Below are 26,795 nucleotides of genomic sequence, written 5' to 3'. Positions count from 1 at the left end.
CCCCCCGCTCCCGCCAGCGCACAGCGCACGCGCGCGCCTGCGCACGGTCTAACGGCGCCGCGACGGGAGCGGCCCCGCGCGGGCCGCCATGGCGTACTCGACGTGCTGCCGGGTGGCCGCGGTCTCCTGCCTGGTGCTCTGCGTCTCCCTCCTCCTGCCGCGGACCTTCTTGTCTCGGGGCGGCGGGAGGCAGGAGCCCGGGGCCGCGCCGCTCGCAGCGCCCGCGCCGCCCGAGGGTAAGAGGCCGCTGCGGGCCCGGGCGGCGGCGGCTCCGCTGAGGCGAGGGCGGGCCGCTGCGCGCCGCCACTGCCCCCGCCCCGGGACGCCGAGCGCCGTGTTTCGGCTGCCGCTCGGGGGCTGGGCGTAAAACGCGGGGGGTGGCTCAGCGGTGGCTGGGCCGGGCGGTGGGTCCCGGTGCCGCGCTCGGCCCGTCAGCTCGGCGGCCCGGGATGCTGCGGGGCCGGGTCCCGTCGGCCCGGGGCTGTGTCCCCCGGCGCTGTGTCCCCCGGGGCTGTGTCCCCCGGGGCTGTGTCCCCGGGCTGTGTCCCAGGGGCCGGGGCTGTGTCCCCCGGGGCTGTGTCCCCCGGGGCTGTGTCCCCCGGGGCTGTGTCCCCCGGGGCTGTGTCCCCGGGCTGTGTCCCAGGGGCCGGGGCTGTGCTGAGGGTGCACGGCGCGTCTGGAAGGTGCTCTGCTGCCCGGTATGGAAAAGTAGTGTAGCTAATCCTTCCCGTTGGTGTTGGCCACCTCACTGTCTCATGCTGCCTCCTTAATGGAGTGTCAAAAGATTGAATTTATTGCTCTGTGATTTACCCGTTTCTTTTTCTTCCAAGATAGTTTAAAGTCTTCCAAATTTCGTTTTATCTTATGTAAGTGGGGTACTAAAGCTGCTGGAAAGAGACATACCACTTTTTTTTTTTTTTTTTTCCATTGCGATGCATCACTTTTTATTTGAAAGCTTCATTATTTTGTTATTTTCTGTACAGAATGCTTTTGTTGTTGCATATGAAATAAAAGTTCATTTGAATCATCTTCATTGTTTAGTTTCCTACTCCAGTATTTCAAACTTGGCTTTCGTGCACCATATTCTCATAATAAATGTGCCACTTGACTCATTTAGACTCCATCCTGTCCTTGCAATCCCTCGGGCCATGTCCTTGCTTGCCCTCCCCCTCTGCATGTCCCCTCTTAAGTTCCAGAGGAATGGGTTTATACAAGCACCTCCCATTTTTTTCATGCCTGTTGCCTTTGGCTGCAGGTTTTTGTCCCCAAGGCACTTTGCAAAAGTAGCTGCTGTCATAGCCCAGGTCTTGCCAGAAAAAGAGTTTTTCCCAGGGCTGCCCGCAAGCCAGAGGTGAGGCTGGTGGAAGGACAGAGAACTTACAGGTTGCACTGGTGCTCCCGTTCACTGACTTTATCTTTTGCATCCTTCCGACAGCCTGGTTCTTAGGTGATTGCACTTCAGTGACATTTATTTCATTTGACCAGGGGTTTGTAAGGACATTCAGGCTAAAGTTACTGCTGAAACATTATGTTGAACTGAAATATATTACTTGTATACTACGGCTACACTTCCGTGGTTGCTGTGTGTGTATTCTTGGTCTTGAAGAACTTGAATATAATCTCATGAGCACAGTAGAGGTACAGGTTTATAGTTTCGTTCCGTAATCTCTAACACTGAAGTGGCAGCTACTGGATGGTAGCTGATTTTGTTGATAGCACATGAAGAGCAGCACAGCGAGGGCCACAGTTAAACGCTTAAAATAGATAATGTAAATACTCAACAGGTAGCATAAATACTCTTGCCATCACCCTGCAGATGACAGTACAGCACAAATGAGCGTGTACCTGGTGCAGAGTGAGCACTCGGCGTGCTCCTCTGGCACCCCAGCACTCACCTCAGCTGATCCGTTTCAGATGAGAGTTTATAGTCCATATTTTCAATTTGATAGCAAGAATTTCATGACACCTGCTCTCTAGACCAAACTTTATTTCAACTGAAGTTATTTTTTTTATCGGAGGAATAAATCTTGATGAACAGTTGAATTCATATCTCTGTCATTAGTCATCCCCTTCAGCGAACTGATAACTGCAGTTACTCGACAGAGGTTTCAGGAACTTGAAGTAATCATGTCATTTTTGAAGTTAGTAAAGTGCTTATTGTAGTCTTGGGGGCAAAATGCCTCTGAATAAAACATTCTTAAAGTTTACTACCATTTGTTAGAATTCAGTGTTACCAGAAGGCTTTTTATCGAAACAGGCTTTAAGCTTAAGAATGGCGTTTTCTCTAATAAAGCCATTTTCAGAGGTCTCTTTTAAGAAAATGGTGAGCATAATACTGTAGCAGTTAATATTATCTTTCAGACAGGAAGGTTGTTCTTTTTCCCAGCAGTAGGTTCATGTATATGAAAGAACATATTTAAAGAGCTTACTCTGATTAAAGACTTACTGTGAATGTATCACATTTCTAGTTTATTTCATGACAAGTGTTAGAATTTAAAAAAAAAAAAACATTTTTGGAAAAGAGGAAAGAAGAGCTACTAGCAGTTTGAAAAGTGCTTTTAAGTCTAATGTTCATAAATATATGCAATATGTTTTGTAAAGCTACTCTGTAAGTTGGTAGTTTAAGAAAAACATAACAGCTCGATCACAAGAGGAGTGTAGTCTGTCTGCATTCTTATGAATGATAACGTGGCATCAGCTTTAGAAGAAAAATGTGTGGCTGTTCAGGTAATGCCTCTGGCCATGGTGGATTTGTGCAACACACACATCAGTTGCCTGCAGGTGTATTCACTTCAGAAAATTACGATGTTTCCATTTTGGGTAGTTCTTGTGTTTTCCTTTTTAACCTCCAGCTGCAATATTTTCTAAAAAATGTTCAAGCATTTGGCCGTGTCCATTAGAAACAGAGTGGTGCGGTGGTTTAAAGTAAGGATTTCAAAACTGTCCTTCCTTCTGCCCTTTTTTTGGGTAGGACTCTAAAGTTGTGCTTCTGAAACACAGCTGGAGCTGTTTTGTAAATGTCAGTAGAAGAGCAAGAACTAAATAAAAGCATGCTGTTTGTCCATTCTCATCTTGATGTTACACTGTCTGCCAGAATCAGATTTATAAAAAGATTTAGAAGGGAAAAATATAGATGACTGCATGTGTAAAACAAAAACATGGGTCTTGTGATGGTGTATAGTAAATACTGAAATAGTGGCCTCAACAATGAACCAAACATAAACTTGTAGTGTTATAAAAAGGATTCATTTCTTGGGCTTTCTGTGAGCAGTGGTGTTGGGGAAAATTAGAAGGTGTTAGAGAACAGCAGCAGAAATGATACAGCGGCTTGAAAGAGAATTTAGATTAAATGTCAAGAAAACAGTTTCTTTATAGATTATGCTAAACTATTATAGTAAATGTGGAGGCTATGCAAGGAAAACTTATTGGAGGACATTTTAAGTTAGTTTATTATGGAGTCAGTGTGTCTTTCTGTGTGTTCCCATTTGCAGCTTTAGAACCCTTTGGCCAATTCATCTAACTGGACAGGGAGAGAAAATGAATGTTTTATGAAGATAACACTGCTGAGAGTGGCTTAAAATTGATTCAAGAGTCCTGAGACGAAGGTGTCAGTAGGGATGCCTCTTTATTGGCATCTTCCAGAGAGCAACGTCTTGCATATTGTACTTAGCAAAAGCTTTGTTTAGAGTACACATCTTTAGACATAAAGACCAGCAGAGCAGGAGAGAAAAGCATACAAAAATTCTTGAGTTCTGGGTCTCACAGAAGCGTATTTCATTTCTGATCCCTGTGACTGTCTGAAAAAGTGGTGGTTTTTCGGTTGCTACAATGAACATTTTATCAGGAAAATGTAAATAGCACATAAGCATCCCTGAACATGGGAGTCTGAGTACAGTTTGAAGACAGGTTTGAGAACTGGAATGGCATTGCTGGGGCAGGAGGCTAGTTCTGTATCCCACTGTCACACGTGCTTTCAGTTAAAGCTTTTGCAAAACATCTAGCTGGTTGGTTCTTGGTCTGTGTTTTTTTGGTTGGTTGGGTTTGCATGCACAGTAAGGAACAGTAAATGTCTTGCTTGGAAAAACCACACAATCTTAGCATTTCCAAACCAAATCAATGTAACCGTGGTTTTGAGACAGAAACCAAGAAAAAAGGCAGAGTGCCTACTGCAGAGCATGAGAACTGTGGGTGCTGTCCTCCAAAGGAGCAGCTTGGTTGAGATGTGAGGAGTGATGAGAACAGCATCCTTTGCTTTGCTGCCAGCTTGGACAGGTTACACACACTGCCCAGACTGCCATTTCCCAGCTCTGACCCTCCTCCTAACGCTTCCTGGGGTCTGAAGAACATGCACATTGTATAAATGAAATCATGTACCTTAAAGCTGAGGGATGGAGTGCAAATTTAATGTAGCGACAGCCTGTAAGTTCTTCCTGTATGTTAAATTATTTTTTTATTATACGTGTATGTATGTATCCCAGTATTTTACAACTGGTCAGATGTTGCAGAAAGACATATTAGCTAGACTATGAGTTGATAAATTATACAGTAACAATATGATGAATTATACAATAACTTGTCTAAATAAGTTTATAAATAGTCAAGTTGGGCTCGGTAGCAATTCCTAAGCTCCAATAGCTAGAACACATAACAGCTTTCTTGGAAAAAAGGTAATTGAATGGTCTGAATATTATCAGCTAGTTGGCTGTTGCATGAGTTATGCTATAAATACACTTTTAAAGATTTGCTTTTTCCAGTTGAGTATTGTCAAAAGATTAAACAAAACACAGTAATTCTAACATGATACTGCTAGTTAGGACTACAATTCTACATTCAGAAACCTACACTCTCTTAAGAAACACAAACATTAGGAGGGGCATAATTTTACTTCTGGACTAAAAGCTATTGAGGGGACAGGATTAGACAAAGCATGCTTTTCTTGCCCTGTAGCTGGTGTGCAAAGTTGATTTAAAGCATTATGGCAAATTATTAGACATGTTCGATAAACCTTAGGTAAAGAGATCACAAAGCCAGGTGGGGTGTATTTGGTGGAGTTATCACATGCAGCAATCAGGTCTGCCTGGAGCTCTTGGGCTGTTGCAGGGTAGTTGAGAGATGTTTCAATAGCAGAATGGGTCTCTGGCTCCCTCCGGAGCTCGAGGCTGGTGCTCTTCCCTTCCCCCAGCACGGAAAATGCCCTTCTGTGCTCACCTGTCACTTGATTTTATTGACGGAGAGCATGTCATTGGCTCCATCTCAAAGTGGTTTGTTTCACACTGGAAATGTGGAATCCAGTCACATCACCTACTGCTGTGCGAGGGTGTCGAGTTTTTTAATAGGACAAGGTATGTTGTTTAATTGACAGTGGCATCCAAATTGCTATGCATTTCCACTTCTGTGCTGTGTATTTGACAGCTTTTTGTGTATGGTGCTTTTAAGTTGCCTGTGCTGTTGATTTCCTCTATAATTTGTATGGGATCTTCACAATAAAAAGCTATGAAAAACATATTTTTTAAAAAAATAAGTAAATTATTATAAAAGTTTAAAAATCAACAGGGAAGATTAAGAACTAGGAGCCATGCAATTCCCCTATAAACTACTTTGATAATGAAATTACTAGTGTGTGTCCCTTTGGCCTGATTAATTGAATTTAATCTTTTAAAGCACAAACAAGGCCTTATAGATAATTTAGAAAGCTATTCCCTTTAAATACAGCTTCACCTTTGTCAGTTATTTTCTGCTTTATCTCTTTTTTTAAATAAATAATATTTGCATGAGTATAAGATGTTTTGCAAAGGTTTGTCTACCCTGCTGTTTCATCCCTGCCCCCGCGATACTGCTCTCTACACGACATCAGACTTGTATCCCCAGTGACCTAGTGCTACAAGGCATTCCTGCTGGAGCAATGGGGCTTGCTTGTAAATAAGATGCTGTTATTGCTTTCCATCACAGACTTTGAATAATTCACTAAAATTAAAGCGCATGATAACAGCTTCCTCGAAGTTAAGCCTGAGCTAATCTGAGAGCAGTTTTGGTCAGCAGTGGTATAACTGGGCAGTTTCACTAAAGCCTACAGCACTCAACGTATGCCATCACCTAAAAGAAAATGTGTTTTTAGTAGTGGAACTCCATGAATTATTGATATTACTTCCTAATACGTATTTACTGTAATTTTCTGTGCTCAGGAGTTTAGCCACCTATGACAGTGTTTCCTAACAAGAGCAAATGTTAATTTAATCTAATTGTCTCTTGTCTTGCTTCTCATAAAAATATTTGCAGCTGGGTACTTTGAGCAGTAACGTTAGCTCTTTTCGGTGCCGTTTCAACCCTGGTTTTAATTTTCTTTACGCAAGTGCACGCTGCCTGCCTGGCGTTCCTGCTGCCCGTGCCAGAGAGGGAGTTTTGCAGCTGAGCTACAGCCGGCCTGGCACCCCCAGCTACGGCGCTTCCATCCAACGCCTCCCACCGCCAGACTCACCGAGTCGTTCAGTTCAGTCCCAAACGGTGGCAGGGACTAATGTTTATAATGTTTATTAATGTTTATAAATATATAAACGGTGAGTGCCACGAGGATGGAGCCAGGCTCTTCTCGGTGGCAAACAATGATAGGACAAGGGGTAATGGGATCAAGCTGGAACACAAGAGGTTCCACTTAAATTTGAGAAAAAACTTCTTCTCAGTAAGGGTGACAGACACTGGAACAGGCTGCCCAGGGGGGTTGTGGAGTCTCCTTCTCTGGAGACATTCAAAACCCGCCTGGACATGTTCCTGTGCGACCACACCCAGGCGTTCCTGCTCCAGCAGGGGGATTGGACTGGATGATCTTTTGAGGTCCCTTCCAATCCCAAACATACTGTGAAACTGTGAAGGGAGTGCAGGGGCAAGTCCCAGCTGTGTATGGAGATAGAATGCAGGATGGCAAGTTCAGAGAGGATTAGAATAGTGAATTTCATGGCAAAGATGTTGAAGGCAGCAAGAAAACAGAGTAGCTGCATGAGCTTAGATTCATTGAGATCCTAGTGCCTTTCAGTTGAATGAAATTGTCCACAGCATCATTTCTGTCTCTCTCCAGCATTGCTCCATGCTTCCATTTATGCTGACTCCCTTTTCTTGTTTTAAATTCTGCCTTCCTTAGGGCTAGAAACCATTCATTTCCCTCTAAAATACCAAAGAGCATATGTCCCAAGCTGTATTCAATCTCCTCCTACATCACTATACCCAATGCCATTTTAAGAACGGTTTGAGGTGCCACCACTTTTCTTTATCTTTCATTACTCCTTAGGTAAAATGCTATGTCTTATGGCTATAGCTGAAAATCTGTACTGTGTGACCACTGCAGTTGTGCATTGGGATACTAGATGGGTAGTAGTTTATGCATTAACATACCTGTGTGTAATACTGAAAGGCTTTGCGTAATATTGAAAGATCAGGCTCACAGCAGAAAACCCATACATTTTTTTGAACAGAGAACCAGAAGTAAGACTTGGGGTTTTCATCCTGATAGGGATGCTGATTCACAGGGTCTTTGCACAAGTATATAGCTGTTAAACTCCATGTTTTGTTAATTGCCCTGCCAGCTTTTTCACTTCTTAAAATCAAGAGAGTAATTGTGCATACCTAACTCGTAGCACTGCGTATAGTAAATTACTGAGGACTGAGTTCACAGGCTTACCCCTTAGGGTCCAACAACTTTATTCATCAGTGGTGGTACATTTAGAGGTAGAGAAAAGAGGTCAGCTGCGCCTGCTGGTGCAGTTTTAGGCTGCATGAAAAAGGGTGAGAGGTACTAGAGGAAAAAATAATCATCGTGTGGGTTTTTTTGCAGGGAAGCTCGGTCGCTTTCCACCCAGGATGCATTACCAGGCTGCTCCCGACAGCCGAGCGGCCCCTCATTTTCCAAGGTCGCACCTGGCTGAAGCAGTTGCCAAAGCCAAGGCAGGTGGAGGCGGTGGTGGAAGCACTGGTGGAACTGGGAGAGGTCTTGTGGGACAGATTATCCCTATATATGGATTTGGCATCTTCTTATATATCCTGTACATTTTATTTAAGGTAAGACCAACATGAACTGAAAAATCAGAGCAAAAACCAACTAAATACCCCCTCAAAACATAAATTATAGTCTCATTTCTGTACCTGGTTCCACATCAGCCTTGCTCAGAAAAAATGCTGATGCAGGACCTTTGACTAGTGGTTGAAAGATTGGGGTATCCTGTGGGTTTTGCTATTACAAAGATGGGAGCTGAAAATACAGGGATGAGTTGCTGAAATCCTGTATTGGCCTTCGAACTCTTCAAGTTTAAGCATTTTTTTTCCCCTGGAAAATGTGTATGTCTAGAACAACGTTAGATTAATTTTTATTATACACATAGTATTATTTTCTGTTATGTATAACTAAATATTATATATACTGTATATGTCATGTGTTGTGTTACGTATTTAAAGTGGGAGAGAAGGGAGTACAATTACTGCCACCCTAGCTGAGGAATTGGTTGAAAGCTAGTTTAAAAAAGCTCAGCCCAAATTCCCCTCAAGTCTTCCACACTTGATTGGAACTTTCCTAGTGTTTTGTTACATAGATGTGACTGGCATGTAAGTGATGACAGTCAGCTGTGTGGGAGGAGGGAGAAGTGGACTGGTGGAAATGTTTTCTCCTTTGAGTGGGGGCTGAATCCTGACTGAGCAGTGTCCAAACAATTCAGTCTGCTCTGGACAGACAGGAGGCAAGAACGTGAATTGGGTGAGCTGATCAGACACGCATAAGACAAAAGAAATAGATAGTCTGCAGTTTCTGTATAGAGCCAACCAGTATCTTTGCTGCAGGTACAAAGTTGATAAGCAATAATGGCAGAAAACATTGCAAGAGAGACAAGTGGGGTCACATGTAATTCCTTCAGAACCTGTCCTTTATTTCACAGTAATTATCCAATGCACTGTTTTTTTTCCCGTCCTATACACAGAAGAATTACAGGATCAGGAGGGAGCAGATATATATTCTAAAATGAAAAAGTGATTTTTGATGAGTTATGGTTTCACTATACTTAAAAATATAATTTGTTCCAAGTGTGTCTTCTAGGAGTTTTCAGCTGGCAAAATCTCCCAGGCATCTTTCTTGGTTGTCTATTTTTGCTGCTGGGCATACTTTTCTGTGGTTACTTTCTGGCATATTTCAGTTTTCTATCATTTTTTTCTGTTGCCTTTGAGGCTTGTATATTACTATTGCTGTAACTCATAGCAGGGGTTGTCTTCTTCACTCATCAGCTGGCTTCCAAGGGAAAAACAAGTGCTGGAGAGCGGAAATGCCCAACTGCTGCACCTGGGAACACCAAGAGAAAAATCAGTGAGTTGGAATTCTGAGTTGTACCTGTGCCACTGTTGACTGTGTAAAGGCACAGTCCAGCTGAGGTCTTCACATTCTTCACATAAAGCTGCTGTTCTTCCCCTCGTAAAGAACAAGCTGGAAGCTTTTGTGTTGGAGTGAGCAAGAGTTAAAGTGAATTACTTTATAATCTCATTCGGCTAATGAGACTCTGTGATAGCAGCCCAATCCCAAGCCCCCTGGAAGCAATGGCTTTTCATGAGGTTCACTGAATTAAGTGTACGGATTTGCAGAAAGCTATGTAGCTAATGATTAAAAACGGGTAATAGGATGTCCATCTATAATTATGCCATAATCCGTAATATTCTAGTAATAGTATATAAAGATACTATTAAAAGCTAGCTTTTTTTAAAAAAAATTCTGAATTCTTAGCCATTACCAGGCACTTCCTTACTTTTCCCTTCCCCTTTTGCAATGCTCATTTTTGATGAGAAAGTAAATGGTATTCTGAAATGCTATTGCGATTTTACCTAAACATCAGTGCGATAGATTCAACTATTTGTAGACATTTCTTAGATAAATTAATAAGGTTGCTATTGAATACTGGATGAGTAGTTACTGTAACAGTATTTAACTGTGTTGTGTTTAGCTGGCTAAATTGTAATAAGAAAGGAAAGTACTTAAGGCTTTATAGAAAGTGCTAGCAGTAAGGTAATTCTCTTAACACAGCTGTAATTACCTTGACATTAATGTGTATATTATGAATACCTAATGTACTCGGTGCTATAGATTGCATTTTTAGTGCACTTGTACTGCATTGTGCCTGGCAATTTGGGGCAATTTGTTAGCAACGCTAATTATATTTTTTTCTCTAATGCTTGGTAACAGAATCTCACTTTGCAGTAAGCTAAATATTTACCACCATTATAACCCAAAGAACTAGTGATGAAAATTATTCTGCTTTTTCTAGAGCTCTTTGTATGAATTCCTAAAGCATTCATTGCAAGCTGTAACAGAGCAGGGGACAAGTCACGGGACCAGGAACCACTTAGCAGTGACTTGGAGGGAGTAACTTCCTTTCTCTTTGCCCTTCCCCTATTTCTAAAGTCTCAGACATGCAAAATAATTACATCAGTGATACACTGAGCAATGACATTCTCTGCAGAACAGAGGACTTTCCAAAAGCAGGACGTTTGTGGATGGCTTTCTCCATTCCTACTCTGTTGGAGTTCCATTGTGCCTTTGTGCTGCTTAAATGGGTGTTCCTGGAGCAGCCGAATATTTAACTAACCCAGGCTGGTTTCATTTTATCCTGCAGTTGGGAAAAATGAAGTCTCAGCTATAGGATTTTGAGCGTGAGCCACAAAAGCCAAACAAAGCGCTCAAGCATTTTTGTTGACGTCCATGCTGTTGCATCTTCACTGTTAACACTTTTGGCATATTCAAAGCCAGTATGGGTGTTCTGCATGTACACGCATGTGTGCCAACTGCTGTACTATGGAAACATTTTCCGCGAGAAGTGCAACTCTGGAGATGCCGTGCTTTGCTTTGCTCCCCAGACAGACCGGGCGCTCGCTGCCTGCCCTGGCACACCTCTGCAGGGTTGGATGCCATCGAGCCCGTGAACTTTATTCTCTTTGATAAAGATGTGGTTTTTCAAACTTTAGACTTGTTAGAAAATACTCAAGTGACCTTTTTCTCTGTTCCCAAGGATTTAACAGGGAAATTCCATGAGAACTATTAATTCCGTAGTAGACGGTAAAACACTATGGTTTCCTTAGGAAGAAAGATATGGTATTTTATTTTCCCTGACTTTAATCTCCAGTGATACACAGTGCCCCACTCACTCTGTTTATTGGAAGGTTGCTCAGGACCCTTGGAAAGAAGGTGCTTTCTGTGTGTCCCATTACACTGGCAATAGTCTTTGCCTTCTTATACCAGGACAAGTAGGTAGAACTCTTCAAGCCACATGGTTTAGTTGGCTCAGCCAGTGTGGCTTGGTACAGCATATGCTCCCTGTGATAACAGGACAGGGATACATTTTCAAAGCTCCTACTGACAGACCTTGGCATTTTGGTTGTTTTACAGCTGACTATGAGCTCACACAACTCCAGGAAAAACTGAGAGAGACAGAAGAAGCTATGGAAAAATTAATGAACAGAGTAGGACCCAACTCTGACAGGTATGTTTCAAATTACAGCTTTTTAAGGAGAGAGTCTGCTCTGATTAAAAATTACACTTCCTTGCATTGGCTATATTAAGATATAATTTTTATTACTACTTCAAATTGTAGAAAACTGATTTTGCACATCACGCTTTTTGTTCTGCAGGTTTTCTCTTTTAAGAATCAATATTTAAAATAAATCATTTTTTCCAACTTCGTTTTCCTTAAACAGAAAAGCAACTATCTCTAACCCCCACACACTTTGTACAGTGCATTATTTGGAAAATAATGACATGTATGTGTAAACAGAAAAGAAAATGTCTACATTTAAAGAATATAAAACAACCTGTCTTATGTGACCCAATGAATGACTCCTAAGACACACATTTGTTTGATGTTATTTTCCAGTTCTACTAATTATTTTTCTCAACAGAAATGCCATTATATTCTATGTAAGTGCCTGTTAGAATATCCATAAAATATTTCTTTAAGGGCATAATTGTATAATCATCTGCTTCCACAACTTAGTTCCACCCTGTAATGAGTAAATCCATGCATTTGCTTCTAGATACAAAAAGAATTGTAAAATCAGGATTTAAGAATTTATTATGATTATGAATGTTTGCTATAGATCTGAGATCACTGTTCTACGTTATAAAGCAACACTGGAAACAAGTCTATGCTCTTCATAAGAAATGTAACAACACAGCAATAGGACAATGCAAAACTGCAGCGTGTGAAAATTTAAATACCATGAACACTGAGGTCATGTTTGCAATCACAAAAGATAGCTCTTTAGGTTGTTAACATGTTAACTTTGTCTGGGTCAGTCTGTTGTGGAGAGCTAACACAACGCTCTACATGTACGTTTCAGCTGCCAGAAATAAGTTTATGAGCTGCCCAGATATTGTGCTGACTCTCAGGACGGGTATTTTTTACTGAGAAAATGGGTTTAGGGTCTGATCCAGTATTTGTTCCACTCCATGTTACTGGCTCAGAGCCTTTATTTAGTAGAACTTCCTTTCTTTGTTCAACTGAACTATTTATATAGATGGACCTAAAGGCCTCAGGGGAAATCATAATCTAATAAAGAATTTTGTATGTAGCCTCTTTAAAGAGAAGGGGAAAAGCACCTCTAGATGGAGCAAATAGCTGTTTTTCAAATACACGCAGACTTCGAGGCTTTCTTAATCTACACTGTAATACTCATTAAGTTCAGTAATACTGGATGCATGTCTTAACACATATGGTTAGAAAGTGCAATTTGAGCACGGAGTACCTTATTCAATCTAGATGTTGATAGATTTGAATAAAAAGGAAAGAGGAACAGAGCAAAAATTACTTGAGCTCTATTTATTAATATGCAGTTAAACAGAAATCCTTAAAACAGAAAAGCCAGAGAGAAGTAACTGGTATCAAATTTAATGCTGAAAGACCCTAGGTGAAACCATGGCCCGTTATACTAGACATGGCAAAGAGACTCCCAGGCTGCCAAGTGATTAGTAACCAAACCAAATAACGTATTTTGCGTTGTCACAAAACCCCACGTGTCACTGCAACACACAGTGTCTGTGACAGTGCTGAGGGCTGAGCTCGTGCCTCAGTGTCCCCTCACCAGAGCTCAGGAGTATTCTCCTCCCAGGATTCATCCTGGATTTCTCCTTTTGGTGAAGATCCTTAGTATCAAAAAACATTCTAATTTTGTATATTCTATTAAAAAAACATTGGTTTTGAAATCTGGATGAGTTTGGAGGGGCGGTTTATTCTCAGATAATGTTGTACCATAGAAAGAAAACCTCTTTCAAATGAATGATATATATCATGCTGTGTGATTTTATTCTGATTTCTTCCGTAGCAAGTGTATGTGTTTTCTTGCTGTGGCTTGTCCTGCTCATTTTTCTTTCAAAAGCATTTGACTGAAGTGTGGCAGGAACACCTTCCAATGCTCTTAGCTGCTTTTCTCAGATGGGATAGCTGGTATTATCCACCCCTGTGCTATAGAAGGTAGGGAGGTGGAAACTTGGATTTGCCTTTTTTGGTTTTTTTTAATGAGGCTTGAAGAACAACCTCCAACCCAACCAAGGAGACATCCTTCCAAATCAGCATGCCAGTTGGAATTGCTACAGCCCTACGCACAGAAATCCCTTGCAGAAATGCAAAACTTTCAAAAAGTGCAAGTACAGCTACTTTTAGTAAGGCCTGGCATGTTTTAGCATGTTAGAGCAAGGCAACGAAAGCAAGAGGAAGAACAAACTACCTGGCTGGGTCCTCAGCAACATAACCAAACCTAAACTGTTACCTAATGCACACAGGTAAATAGCACCTAAGGATATAATGATTCACAGCTTGGAGAAAATCTAGCACTCTTCCCACCTCTCTTTTTAACAGGTTATAAATTTAAATTATACATATTTGTAATTTAGCTTCACATCTCTATCACTAAGGGCACCTCTATATCTCCAGTATCTCTCAGCAGAGATGAGGAGCCTTGCTGGGAATCTGATGACTCAGAAACAGTCTTGATTAATGGTTACATAGGGCTCTCTGCATTAAAAGCATGCATACTGCTTTTTTTCCAGGCTTTTAGCACATTGTTTCAGTATTGGGACAGTGTGTAATGGGTACAGAAAGTTTTCCCTACCCATTCTCACAAACGTCCTACCCTTATTCTTTTTACTACTGTCTGTGAAATTTGGTGTTTTGAAACCATTTTATATGGAAGATTAATTGTAAATATTTTTCTCAATGTGAGTACTGTACAATACTCTTGTAAAAAAAAAACAACAAACACTCAATTTCTGAGATTTTAATTAGGTAATTTATTTAAGAGGTGGAAATAGCACAGCTCGGTTACCAGTTTTTAAAGTCCTGTTTACCAGGCTGTCAATTAGAAAAACTTACCTTTTTTACCATAATAACAGCAAATGTGATACTGAAAAGAGAGAATGGCTGTACTCTGTGGGGCATCATTTTGGGGCTATAGCTGCATTTTAATAGTGATTAAGATCATGAAGCAAAACAATACTGGTTGATGTGTCTTGGATACCATGTTAGATTATGGATTTTCACTGCAGCCATGACAGCTCTTCGGGAAATGTTCCGATCTCAGCATAAGAAATCTTTACCTTTTAGTGAGCACTTTGAGTGTCTATAAAACATAAGCACTGCCACTGTGAAAAGTAATAGCTGTGTTGGAACTACACACACACAGAATAAAAAGAATGACCTTTTCTTACACTGTAAACCTTTTGCATCTGTTGTCCTCTAACCCTGGTACTCTCTCCCACACGAAGGCAGCCAGATACATTACACATTGCCAGCATCCTACAGTAGGTCTTCCCAGAGACCTTAAATGAAGCAGAGATGGTGCATGGGCTTGGGTTTCTCCCCCTTTACAGGGAAATGTATCTTATAATTATGGTATCATCTGGAGGAGGAATACTCTGAAGTATAGAGACCTTGTGTTGCAATAAAACAGTAGTGATTTCTAATGAAAGTATCCAGCGTATTAGGAATTTTCCTATATGAAATGCCACAGTGATGCAGCTGCATTGATTGATCCTGTTATCTGAGCAGCATATCTTCCCATTGTGCTGACACAGGCCTCTCTTGTCTTTATCCAGGTGATATGTATTCAAATTACAGGCACTTTTGTCTACAAAAGGAGGATTAGTTTGGCAGTTCTATTACAGCTTCTGTCAAAGGCAGCTAGCTGATGAAACCATTTCCTTCACATCTCAAATTCTACATCTGCATTACCCAGGCTTTTGAGAGGATGCCGTCCCACTGTCTTACACTTTCCCATGTTCTGTGGAACCGCAGCTTGAAGGGACTTAGTGCAAACTCTGAATGGCGCTGGAACCCTATCAGCTTTTCAAACTGTGGGGCAAAGTGCCCCTTGGGAAGAATGGAGAAGTGATGTTTAGCCTTGTGATCTCAATTAAACAGTTTAATCTGGGTAGCTGCTAATGAAATCAGTGGGCCTGCTCCTAAGTTCAGTTACATGCAACTGTGTGTGCAGCAGTGCACAAAATTGAGCCCAGGGTCAGCACTTTGATCACCATCGCACAAACCAGCAGCTTCTTCAACTGCTGCTGTGGTCATGACAGTTGAGGAAAACCAGGATGGATACTGCAAGTTTTCAAGTTTATGACAATTCAGGTACCTGAAACAAGGATTAAGTAGATACTAATAACTTAAATCCAAAGTGATTAACCTGTTTCCAGCTCCCCTCTCTCCATATCACCCCTAAGATTCACTGAGCAGCTGTCTAATCTTGGAGCTTATCTGTCAGATGGTCTGGAGGTCACCAGAGATGATCTGACCTCACGTAGCATCACAGCTCAGCACACGCCCAGGACCACTCTGTGTAACTCAGGGCAACAGATCCTGCCTCAAATTCAAAAGCACACCAAAACAGTGCCTTGGTCCTCTACAAACATCTGATCAACAACTTCAAACTCAAGATGAAACAAGCACACAGTCAGAACAATTTTGACCCCTAAATACACCCAGTGTCTTTCTTATAGTGACCTACTGAGTTATGGAGTTCAGACCACCTTCCAAATACTTGTCTATGAGATCTTTAGGATACTCTTTTTTTTTTTCCAGAGAAAAACATGTAATGAATACATTATCTTACCTGTTGGAAGTATTTTTGTTACAACAGTAATAACTGTATTACCTGAGCAATAGTAATTATTAGAATCAGCAGTGCAGAACCAGTCAAAACCATAGTCTGCTTTTAATCTGATTAAAATGTCAATCATTTCCCACCCTCCCTTCAATTCTACATGATCTGTCCAGCTGACATTTCTTAACAAGGCCTTGCAAATGTAATACCTTTAATCTTCACAATTAGGAATAAGACTCTTGAGACTAAAATCTGTGCAAGACATTTTGATCAGCCACAGAAGTTTAGATGTAGCACATAGGTTCTGAACTACATTTCCTTGTAATGCTTCAAACAATATATGGCCCTCTAATTCTCACCTAATATTCTTTTACAGGCCAGAAATGTCTGTAGTTTCATTGGTACCATAGCTCTTAATTGGGTGTCACTTCTATCTTGCTCTCACGTTGGCTGTACCTAAGTTTGCATGTTTTCTGGATGAATGGCTAAACCTTTATGCCAAGCTGAAGGGCAGATAACATGCAGATGTTGAGTAGTAATCACACTTGCAGCCACATTTCTTTACACTGTGCTGCCGGGGCGGATCAAACAGTTGGGTTCAAACTCTGTGAATGGTTTGTAATAATAGTGGACTGAATTCCAGTGTCTAATATTTCCTAGCAGGACTCAAAATGTTACAACAGACCACGAAAAAAGGTTACTTCAGCAACTCCGAGAAATTACCAGAGTTATGAAAGAAGGAAAATTCATAGATGGCATCTCTCCTGAGAAGGAAGCTGAAGAAGCTCCTTACATGGAGGACTGGGAAGGTGAGCAAGAGCCTTTCTTACCATTACCCTGAAGAGATGAATCAAATAAGGACTGTAGTCCCAGATCCTTTCAAAATTTTTTCCTAGCTATCCTGCATTTTCAGCAGTGTTCAAAACTTTCCAACAGGTGGTTTGTTTTGCAAAACATAATAGAAAGAAAATAGATTTTGAGGCATCCAGCATTTCCTTTAGTGTAAACACTACACTATCTGCTGCAAAGAGTGGCATACAAATATTCACATATGCTCCATCTGCTGCTGGAGGTTTATTTTGCTGGGCTGAATTTCATGCAAAAATGATAAAACCCTTGGAAATAACAATCAGTTATGTTTTGGTTAACTTACACTTTATTTTTGATTAGTCAAAGATGCTTTGTTTGCTCAAATATTGTAAAAGTCAACTCCAGGAAGGCTTTTAAAAATTCTTTATTTTCATGTCCTTTTCATTCCTTGCTGTTTACCTGTTACATGCATCTGTTCTCAAGATATCCTAGTTAAACTGCTTAAATGCAGACTTAATTCCTTGCTCTTTAAGAAGCTTTCAAAAATGATTCAAAACATAAAGCATAATAAAAGTGACCTCAAGCACTGTTTTCTTAGGTACATAATACATTTTCTAAAATGAAATGCACAAAGTCATTGATGTATCTGTTTATAGCAGAAGTCTCCAAATTAGAAACAAACAAAAAAGGCATTTAGGATCTAAGACACACAATTTTCATCACTTAGCTCCCATAGCTTTCAGCAAAACTCAGGTAATTCACTCCCCTAAAGGTCACGATTGATATCCCGGGTCCCTAAAAGTAAGTGGAGTTTTCTCATATCCCAAGGAGTCATGTTTTGCACGTTCTTGCCAAGAATTTAATACTCTGACATATACATGGCATTAAATAGATGACACTTATACTGCCCATGCTAAGAACAACTGTTCTAACAACCTTGTGTATCCATCACTGAAGTCAGTACTGCTTTTCAATGCTGGTAACATCTCAAGCTGCCTATCACTTTATTCCTAAGGTTATCCAGAGGAGACCTATCCTGTCTATGACAATTCTGACTGCTTCAAGCGCAAACACGACACAATCTTCGTCGATTACCCTGACCTGAGCCAGCCCTCTGCAGAAGAGCTGGCAGAAAGAATGGAGGACATGGAAGATGAAGAGCATCTGTGCAATCAAACTCTATCTGATCTCACCATGGCAAGGGGAGATCATGATTTAATGCAGAAAAAAGACGAGGTCACTGGCAGCAGTGAAGAAGAGGGAGACCTTCATCACAGCCAGAGCACTGAGGGGTGCTGCTGCTGTTACGATGATGATGATCCTGCTGTCATAGCAGAGAATGCTGGGTTCCACTCTGAAAGTTGCAGTGAAGCAGAAGAGTCTACCCAAGAGGATCTGTTTGTGGAGTCAGAAAATGAAAACGCAGCATTGAGAAAGCAAAAAGCCAGTGATTTCAATGAAACAGGCACACTGAGAAAGCGCAACACAAAAGGACTTGAGTAAGAGGGACAGTAGTGGATGTTATCTAGATGACAAAGGTAAAGGTTATAAACTGTCATTTGTGTGGTTTTTGTTCCCGATGAAGACTTCTGTGCTCAGCTCTTTGTACCAATTTCATTCCCATGGTAACAATCAGTCACATCATCTACCTGATGCCCTCTCTTGTAGTCTTATCATGGTTTACCACAACATTGCCAACAGTGCTTTGTCCTTATTTTTGGAGACTGGTATCTTGGAGCAGATTATTTGGTTCAGATATTTGTGATTCTTTCACATTCTGAAGAAATAGTCCTCGCTTTTCCTCTCTGTCCTCCCAGAGTTTAGAAAAATGTCTTTTCTTTCTCAAGCACATCTGTTTGTGCGCTACCAAATACAAAATTAATCAAATGTTTATATATTTATGAGATCACCAGGAAGTTGGAGGAGAAAGTATGCCTTCTTTCTCTTACCTGAACATTAACTGACAGCAGAACAGACCCTAGTCATAGATGTGACTCTTTCTTAACTGTGTCATTGCTGCTGCTGTATGCCCAAGACACTGCCGTAGCCAGAATCCACAAAATTCATATGCTGCCTCAACCTGCCACCCATTTCCCAGCTTATGCCACACTGCAGGCCCAGTAGCCTCATCTATGCTGTGTTCCATGAAGCATGTGGGGCAAGACTGAAACATTCAGAGTTTTGTCTTTGCCATAGCTGTGGTGAGACTACCAAATGAATCCAGGAATTGAACCATACTTCGTGTTACAGAACACTGAAAATATTCCTGGCGATTAAAAGAAATCAAACAAACAAACAAACCCACCAACAGCAATAAAGTTTGTCCTTAGAGGTATAGAAGATTGAGGGTAAACCTCAGATTGAAATTTCCAGGCCCCAGGGACCTTCTTGGTGGCCTCCAACACACCCCTCACATGGCACCAGCACAGTGGCCCAAAAGATGCCAGGCCCCCCCCGCTTCTCCCTTGGGGCTCTGTTCAGAGGAGATGGCACCTCCCCACACTCCAGGACCAGGGGACAGGGAAGGAGGACCACATAAGACTTGGCAATCAGGAATTATTTTATGGAGTGCTGGGAAACCTTGTGCAGGCTGGCTGTGCCTCCCTTTCCTGCTGGCACAATGTCCAGGTGCTTCACCCCTCTCAGCCACTGTCAGGAATCAGGGGCTGCGCAACTTGTGGGGAGCTGCACTGGTGGGGGGGTCACTGAAGACCCCCTGACCCTCCTGGAACACTCTTGTTACCATTTCATCCAGGGGAGCCCAACCATGGGATGATGAGGAGAGGGCTGGGCCCAGGCACACAAGGGGAAGGGAGGGCAGTCCCTGTGCCCAAGGGGCAGCAGGAGGACACAGGGGAGTGATTCTTCGGACAGGGGTTCTCAGCACATCAACCCTCCTCCTTCTCCCACATGAGGCCATCTTTCAGACCACAGGCCCTCCAGCTCACAGAACAGCCACATTTCACCACATGCATCCCCATCACAGTGGCCTCCTCATGTCATGAGCTACCTCACTGCCATTTGTTCCAGGCCCTACACACACAGAGATCCCAGCAGCCACCTCACAATTCACTGAGCTTCAAGCCCCTCAGTTTACAAGAATGACTGGAAGAAACAGGTCCCACCTCAGCAAGGTAAGTGGCTGCCCACTTTTGCATGGGAAAGCAGAGATGCAGCAGAAACAAAATAAAAGGAGGTGGCACACCATCAGCAGCATGGTAGCAATGGCCATCACTCATGTGCCTGATGGCATGGAGCCCATACAGGTAGATCCACCTGAAGACCAAGAAGAACCCATGGAAGTGATCTACCTCCAGCATGGCCACCCTAGCACCACTACATCGTGCCAGGGCTTTCCTCCATGACACCATCACCATGGCACTACAGGAGCACACAGCCAGTGCCCTACCATCAGCCCAACCATCACTTAACATTCTGTGAGTCTATGAAAACAATAAACCAAGACATTAATGGTAAAGACACATTCCTCCTCTCATTTAGTACCTTGGTGACTGCACCTGGACTCCACTGTCATCTCCTGGTTTCCTCCAGTCCAGGAAAGACACTAATGTGTTGGGTGTGGGCCCAGCCCAGGGCCTTTGAGATGGTGAGGGGCCGAAGCACTGAAGAAGAGGCAGAGAACTGCCTCTGGTCACGAAGGTGGCAAGACACTGCAGCAGGCTGTCCAGAGAAAACTGTGGATGACACATTCCTGCAAGTGTTCCAAGGTCAGGTTGGCTGGGGCTTTGGGAACCTATGTAGTGAAAGGTGTGCCTGGGAAGACCATGGAACAGTGTGGAGGGGTTTTGATAGATAAAGATTTGTTGCTGAATTAGTCAGGCCCAAAGGAATCTCAAGGCCCTTTGAGAAGCTGAGAACAGAATCTGCTGTGAGAGGGGCGTTCCTCAATCAGCGGGGTCCTGGCATGGCGTGAATCATCGGACGTATCATCAGTGAGACTCCAGTGCATGGACAGCCCATGACACTCATTTAGCGAATCCATGCTTGGAGCGTGGACGCGTGATTAGAATATAGTTGCATATATAAGGAGGCTTGTTTCTGTAATAAATGGCTTTGCGTGATTCACATTGAATCGGAATGCTGAGTCCTTTATCGTTCCAACAGAACAGATCCTCCTAGAAGCTAGGAGCAAGCCCAGGATTTCAATACCTGGGTCCAGGACTAATGGCTGCACCAAGACTTTTTTTTAAAACATGAAGAGCCTTCAAGAAACAAGGTATGCTAGGGCCTGACACAATGCACCTGTCCCAATGCGGGAGGTAGGAAGTGTCTTGGGGCAGGAACTGCTAGGGCTGATCAAGACAGCTTTAGACTAGAATGGATGCAGGGAACAGATACCACCAGCATTGCAGGAGGTAAACTGAGGGTTGGTATGGCATCACCCATGAGTGGTAGTGCTACTGGGAACATTTACAACTGCTCCTGGGGGCAAAGAGGGCTCCAAGAATGTACCTGAAATGCTTATACACAAATGCACTCAGTATGAGAAACAAACAGGATGAAATGGAAGCATTGGTTAGCTCCCAGAGGGATCTGATGGGGGGTAGAGCAGCTTTGGTGGTACCTGACATCCAGTCAAGGTCCTCAAATGTGAGCAGAGGGCAACAAAGCTGGAAGCAGTGTTTTGTGAGAACAGCTAATGACTTTAGGCTTGTCTAGTCACAGCTTAAGCATAAACTTGACCTATGGAAGCCCCAAGTGGACATGGACAATCTTTCCCACTTTCCTCAAAGGGCTGATTATAAGATTATACTGTATTGTGGAGAGCTTTTGGGCCATAGGCTGTGAACAAGCCAGGGCTTGGGGTGACTGAGGTGCACTGGGACCACACGGAAGTTAACAGAAGCTGGTCTGCCCTCGACCCAGGCTGCAGGAGGGGCACTGTCATCGTCGCTACCCATGAAAAGCATGTGGACAGTTCCCTGCAGCTGATCACCATCGTGGTGGGGGGAAGAGTGACTGCAAGTATAACCAATCGTAGCCTGTGCTTGCCGCATGGCCTTTCAGTATAGAGTATATAAGGGTTGGGAAAACGTGGTCTCATGGACATTCAGTGTTGTTAAGAGTTCATTAAAGGGTATTGATGTTAAATTCATATTGAATTAGACTCATTACTCTCACCGGCCCACCTGTCATGCTCAAAGAGGTCCTGCTGGCAATTCTGCATTCTCCACATCGTCTCACGACACTGTATAAGTCTAAGTACTCCTTAACTGTTACGGAGTAGTTACACTTATACAGCCTTAAAATTACATTTAGCCCTTTGAAGGCAACTGCGAGGCTCATGTGACCCCTGGTGAAAATGAGTTTGACACCCCTGCCATACAGCTTCCTGAGGATGGAGCATGGAGACAGAGATGCTCATCTTTTCTCCCTGGTATCCAGTGATACAACACATGGGACTAGTTCAAAGCTGCACCAGGGGAGGTACAGGCTGGACATTAGAAAGCATTTCTTTACCAAGAGAAGAAGTTCGAATTCTGGGAAGGCTTCCTACAGAGGCAGTTGATGCTCCAAGCCTGCCGGTGTTTGAAAAGCATTTGGACAATGCCCATAGTACCATGCTTGAACTTGGTCAGCCCTGGAGCCATCTGGCAGTTGGACCCGATGATCACTCTAAGCCCCTTCCAACTGCACTCATCTCATCTATTCTATCCTATGGCACATGAGGCAGAGGGAGACGATTCAAGACAGCCAGCATGGCATCAACAATGCAAGTGTCGCCCGTCACAGAAGCACCCCAAAAATCAATTTAGGCAGGTGATAAGTTCTAAACAGACTTGATTGATTCTAACCAGAATTGTTTAGCAGAGAACCAACTAGAAACAGGGTTTATCCAAAATTATTCAGCACTCCAACAACATCCTAAACCACATATGGTGATACCAGTTTAGTTACTACACAGCTGATTCAGACTCAAAGTATCCCAAAAGTTTAGAATGATGATTCAAGATGTGCATCTACCCGCTCAAAAACTGAGAACTCTCAAGGGTACCCAGAAGATGTAATCACAAGGCAAGGTGTCTTAGTCCTTGAGAAAATCTCTGTAGATGGTGTCCCAGTCTAAGGAGGAGAGTCTCTGACCACAGCTGCACTCTGTGGAAGACCAACTCAAAGTGGGTCTCAGGTGGGCTCCATTTATACCCTCATTGAATATGAGCTTACAGTCATTTATGGTAACGGTCTAGAAACTTCCCTGAACAGAGGGAAGGTCAAGGCCCCTGTCTGTTGACCAAGGGGTGTATGTATACGTGACCACAGTCGTCTACTGTCTAGAAATTTCTGGTGCGTTTTTTTTGGGGTGCGGGGCAAGTGCCACAGTGGGAGGTGCACCTGCCACACATCCACCCCATTACCAGAGTCATGATTCAACTGGTCTCTTCAGAGCAGTGGTGCAGTCACCTCTTGCCTCTGAAGTTAAAAGGAAGCACAGTTTTCCCAAGTCTTAATGCCCACTGTGAATCAGCATTTCTCTGTTACCTTCCAACCATTACAAACACCATCAGTAATCAATAATTACCATCAATAATTAACCAACAACAAAATTATAGCAACAATCATCAGTGGCAACAGGTAAGTAGGTAAGCACTACTCAAAGGTTGTAGAAGGCTGGTTAGCCATCCTGGCAAAGAAAAACCAGACATCAAACTTTTTCCACCCAATTCGTCCCCAGTGTGGCATCAATTGCCTGTATACTTTGCTGCTTCCTTCACCTCATTTAGTCCTGAAGCAGCATTGATACATTAGATATGTGGATGGAGAAATTGTCTATGGACATGTCCAAGACTTCACACACTCTAGCACTCTTATACTAGTATTTTGCATTGTTTCTTCTAATACATTAAATAGCTCTTCTGCACAGGTGCATCTAAGGGCAAAGATTCCTTGTCCAGTTTGACACATTCACTGACTTTCAGAAGATAAAATATTTGAGATATAGCCACAGAAACAGAGGTAGCGCTGTTTTACCAAGTCCCTTTGGCAGGTATACAAAATTAGTTCTGTATCTTGAAGTTCCATTATGCCATTGCCATCATCATCTGCATTAATAACCCTGAACTTGTTTCAAGGGTTATTTGAGACAGTTTCTTTATCTGGACAGCTACAACAGCTGCCCACAATCCAGGTTATCAGTAGATTTGGCCATAAATATTGTCAACCTTTGCTGCAGTATCAAGGCTTCCATCATACTTCAAATTGTCCACACTGGTCACTGTCACCACTGCTAGAAGAAATGACAAGATTGTCCATTTTTCCATTGTCCTGTAAGAAAAAACAAAATTCAAGCTTTGAAATTCGTCTTTCATGTTACAAGTCTGGGATTATCCACTGGACGCAAATACAATGAGTTTTCCCACTTCCATTCAGAGCTTCCCAGGTATATAAGCCTCTCTGTTTTGCCAGCGTCATGGGCACAATACTGATAGAAGGTAATTTCACCCTGACAGGTTGGCCCATGTGTGCTTTTAATAGAGGCTGGTCCTTTCCATTGTTTGGTAAGGAAACATTGTCTACTGGTGGCCTCTGGGGACAAAATGCCTCAATTCTGGGGCTTCCGTAAGTCCCCCGGCAGTCATTAACAATGAGGACTGCTTGTGTTAGCCACATGTCCCAACTGGGTTGTGAGACATCAGTACACTTTTTAATCAGACTATAAGCCCCATCAACGATTCCACTGGCGTGGGAGCAATATGGTGTATGGAGCACTCAATACCTTACCCTTGAGCCCAATCCTGAACCACTGTGGCTGTGGAGTGTGTTCTGTTCATCTTTGAGAACATTAAGGGCCTCCGCATGCTGTGAGGTCCGATCCCATGGCTGTTCCTCCAAAGCAGGTCTTATCAAGCGCAGGCAATCACTGAAAATCCCAGGAAGTGTCTTCTCCAGTACCCCAATGTGCCCAATAGCTGCTGCAACTCTGCTTTGCTGTTCAGGGTCTGGCCCCTCTCAATAGCCAACACGGTATGATCATCAGTACTAAAATAGCTCCCTCTATCCACCAGGCCCCTAGGAATTTAACTTCCTGACCAGAACCTTCACATTTGGAAGGTGGAGCAGTTTAGTTTTTGTCAGTAAGCTCTGGACAGTCTCAGCTACCTGCTCAACCTGTTTCTTACTGCCTCCATCCACCAAGATGTCATCTATAGATTCATGTATGTGAATACCTGATGGCACATTCACAGTGTTAATGAGCAGAGCCAGGGTGTTGTGCGCAGTAGTGGGAGTGTTTATACCAGGAGTGCCAAACTCATTTTCACCAGGGACCACTTCAGCCTCACAGTTGCCTTCCAAGGGCAAAATGTAATTCTAGGACTGTATAAAAATATAGGAGTAGTTAAATTTATACAGTCCTAAAGTTACATTTTGCCCTTTGAAGGCAACCACAACACTGACACGGCCCTCAGTACAAATGAGTTCAACACTCGTTTATTCCCTTGTGGAAGACAATTCCAAGTGTAGTGTCTCCCGTCCCAGGTAAATTGGGGTTTGTCCTCCTTCTTTAGGGGAATTGTAAAGAAGTATCTTTGGCATCTAAGGCTGCCACACACAAATGGGCTGCCGCTTGTATTGCAGTCACCACTGAAGTTATGTCAGGATAGCAGTCGTAAAGGGTGGGGTGTTGCTATTCAGTTCCTGATAATCAATAATGAAGCGCCACCACCCATAACTGGCCAAACTGGAAAATTATAGGGCAAGTGAGTGCATCTGATGATCAAGACCGTCTCTGTAACACCCTGCTGTGCTACCCTCAGCAGGAGGTATTATCATGAGTATGGGTTTTTCTGGATATCAGCAACGCAGGACCAAGCTGCTAAGTTCTAACGCTATAGCAGCTTCTTTAGGCTGCAGCTGCAGGGGAACGAACTGCGAAGTCTGAATGCTGCAGCAGCTTCCTCGCAGGAGTGAGCTGTGAAGCCCTAATGAGAACAGCTTTCACCCCATAACTGCCTTATTAATAACAAAAAAAAAAAAAAAAACACAAAAAGAAACACCAAAAAACCCCACTCCCTCAAAGTCCCCCCCTAAAAAACACCAAAAAACCACCCCAAAAACCAAAAACACCCTCCCCCAAAAAAACCCCAAAAGAAACCAAAAAACCCACAAACAAAAAATCCTAAAAACAAACAAAAAATCCTAAAAACAAACAAAAAATCCTAAAAACAAACAAAAAATCCTAAAAACAAACAAAAAATCCTAAAAACAAACAAAAAATCCTAAAAACAAACAAAAAATCCTAAAAACAAACAAAAAATCCTAATCGACCAAAAAAAAAAAAACCACAAAAACCTCTATAAAGTTATCAATTTTGAACCTACAGAAATATAATGTTTACCACGCAGGGTGGGTGGCTCACGCCCCAATCCGCAGCTTTTGATTTAACAGATTTCGCCCCCCCGCCCCCGCAGAGGCGTGAAAGGGTTAATTAAGTTTCCCCTCCCGAGGTTGGGGGGTGCAGTCGCCAAAGCGGCTTTTCCCCGCTCGCCATTCGTTGCCTCCTGGATCGTATGTTCCATCTCCGAGAGGCTGAGGGGCGATTGCCGGCGCTCCCCTCGCGCTCCCGGGAGGCGCCCGTCCATGCGGCAGCGCTCGGGCCCCCCCGCGGCCCATGCCCCGCTGCCCCCGCGGAATGCCTCCGGTTCCCGGGGCTCACACCGGGCTGCCGAACCCCCTGCTCCCGCGCTGTATCACGTAACACTTCCGGCCCGGGGAGCACGTGTACTGCCGCCATTTCGAGGGTTTCGCCGATTTTAAGTCCCTCCGAATCCCACCTCCGAGGGACTGCACGGCTTTTTCTAAAGCGTTCGGCAGCCTCTGAGGAGCGGCCGAAGGGGCCGGGTCTGCCGTAGAGTCAT

The 26,795-nt window shown here is 43.1% G+C and overlaps 1 protein-coding gene across 3 annotated transcripts; it reads left to right on the top strand.

The window, feature by feature from the left end:
* Window positions 1-56: 56 nt before the first annotated feature.
* Window positions 57-21,083, top strand: RIC3 (RIC3 acetylcholine receptor chaperone). Of its 3 annotated transcripts, none has more exons than XM_082058994.1 (6): window positions 57-236; window positions 7,823-8,046; window positions 9,256-9,334; window positions 11,402-11,495; window positions 16,774-16,919; window positions 17,936-21,083. In XM_082058994.1, the coding sequence occupies exons 1-6, from the start codon at window positions 89-91 to the stop codon at window positions 18,421-18,423; spliced, it is 1,179 nt and encodes a 392-aa protein (XP_081915120.1). In that variant the 5' UTR covers window positions 57-88; the 3' UTR covers window positions 18,424-21,083. The 3 variants fall into 3 exon arrangements, with proteins under 3 accessions (XP_081915120.1, XP_081915119.1, XP_081915121.1); XM_082058993.1 differs by having other exon boundaries at window positions 16,771-16,919; XM_082058995.1 differs by lacking the exon at window positions 57-236 and adding an exon at window positions 1,157-1,439 and having other exon boundaries at window positions 16,771-16,919.
* The last annotated feature ends 5,712 nt before the right edge of the window (window positions 21,084-26,795 follow it).

This window comes from Streptopelia decaocto (genome assembly GCF_964273445.1).
Source record: "Streptopelia decaocto genome assembly, chromosome: 7".
In the NCBI taxonomy this organism is placed as follows: Eukaryota; Metazoa; Chordata; class Aves; order Columbiformes; family Columbidae; genus Streptopelia; species Streptopelia decaocto.
The sequence above is the reverse complement of the archived record's forward strand: the minus strand, read 5'-3'. Positions and strand labels throughout refer to the sequence as shown.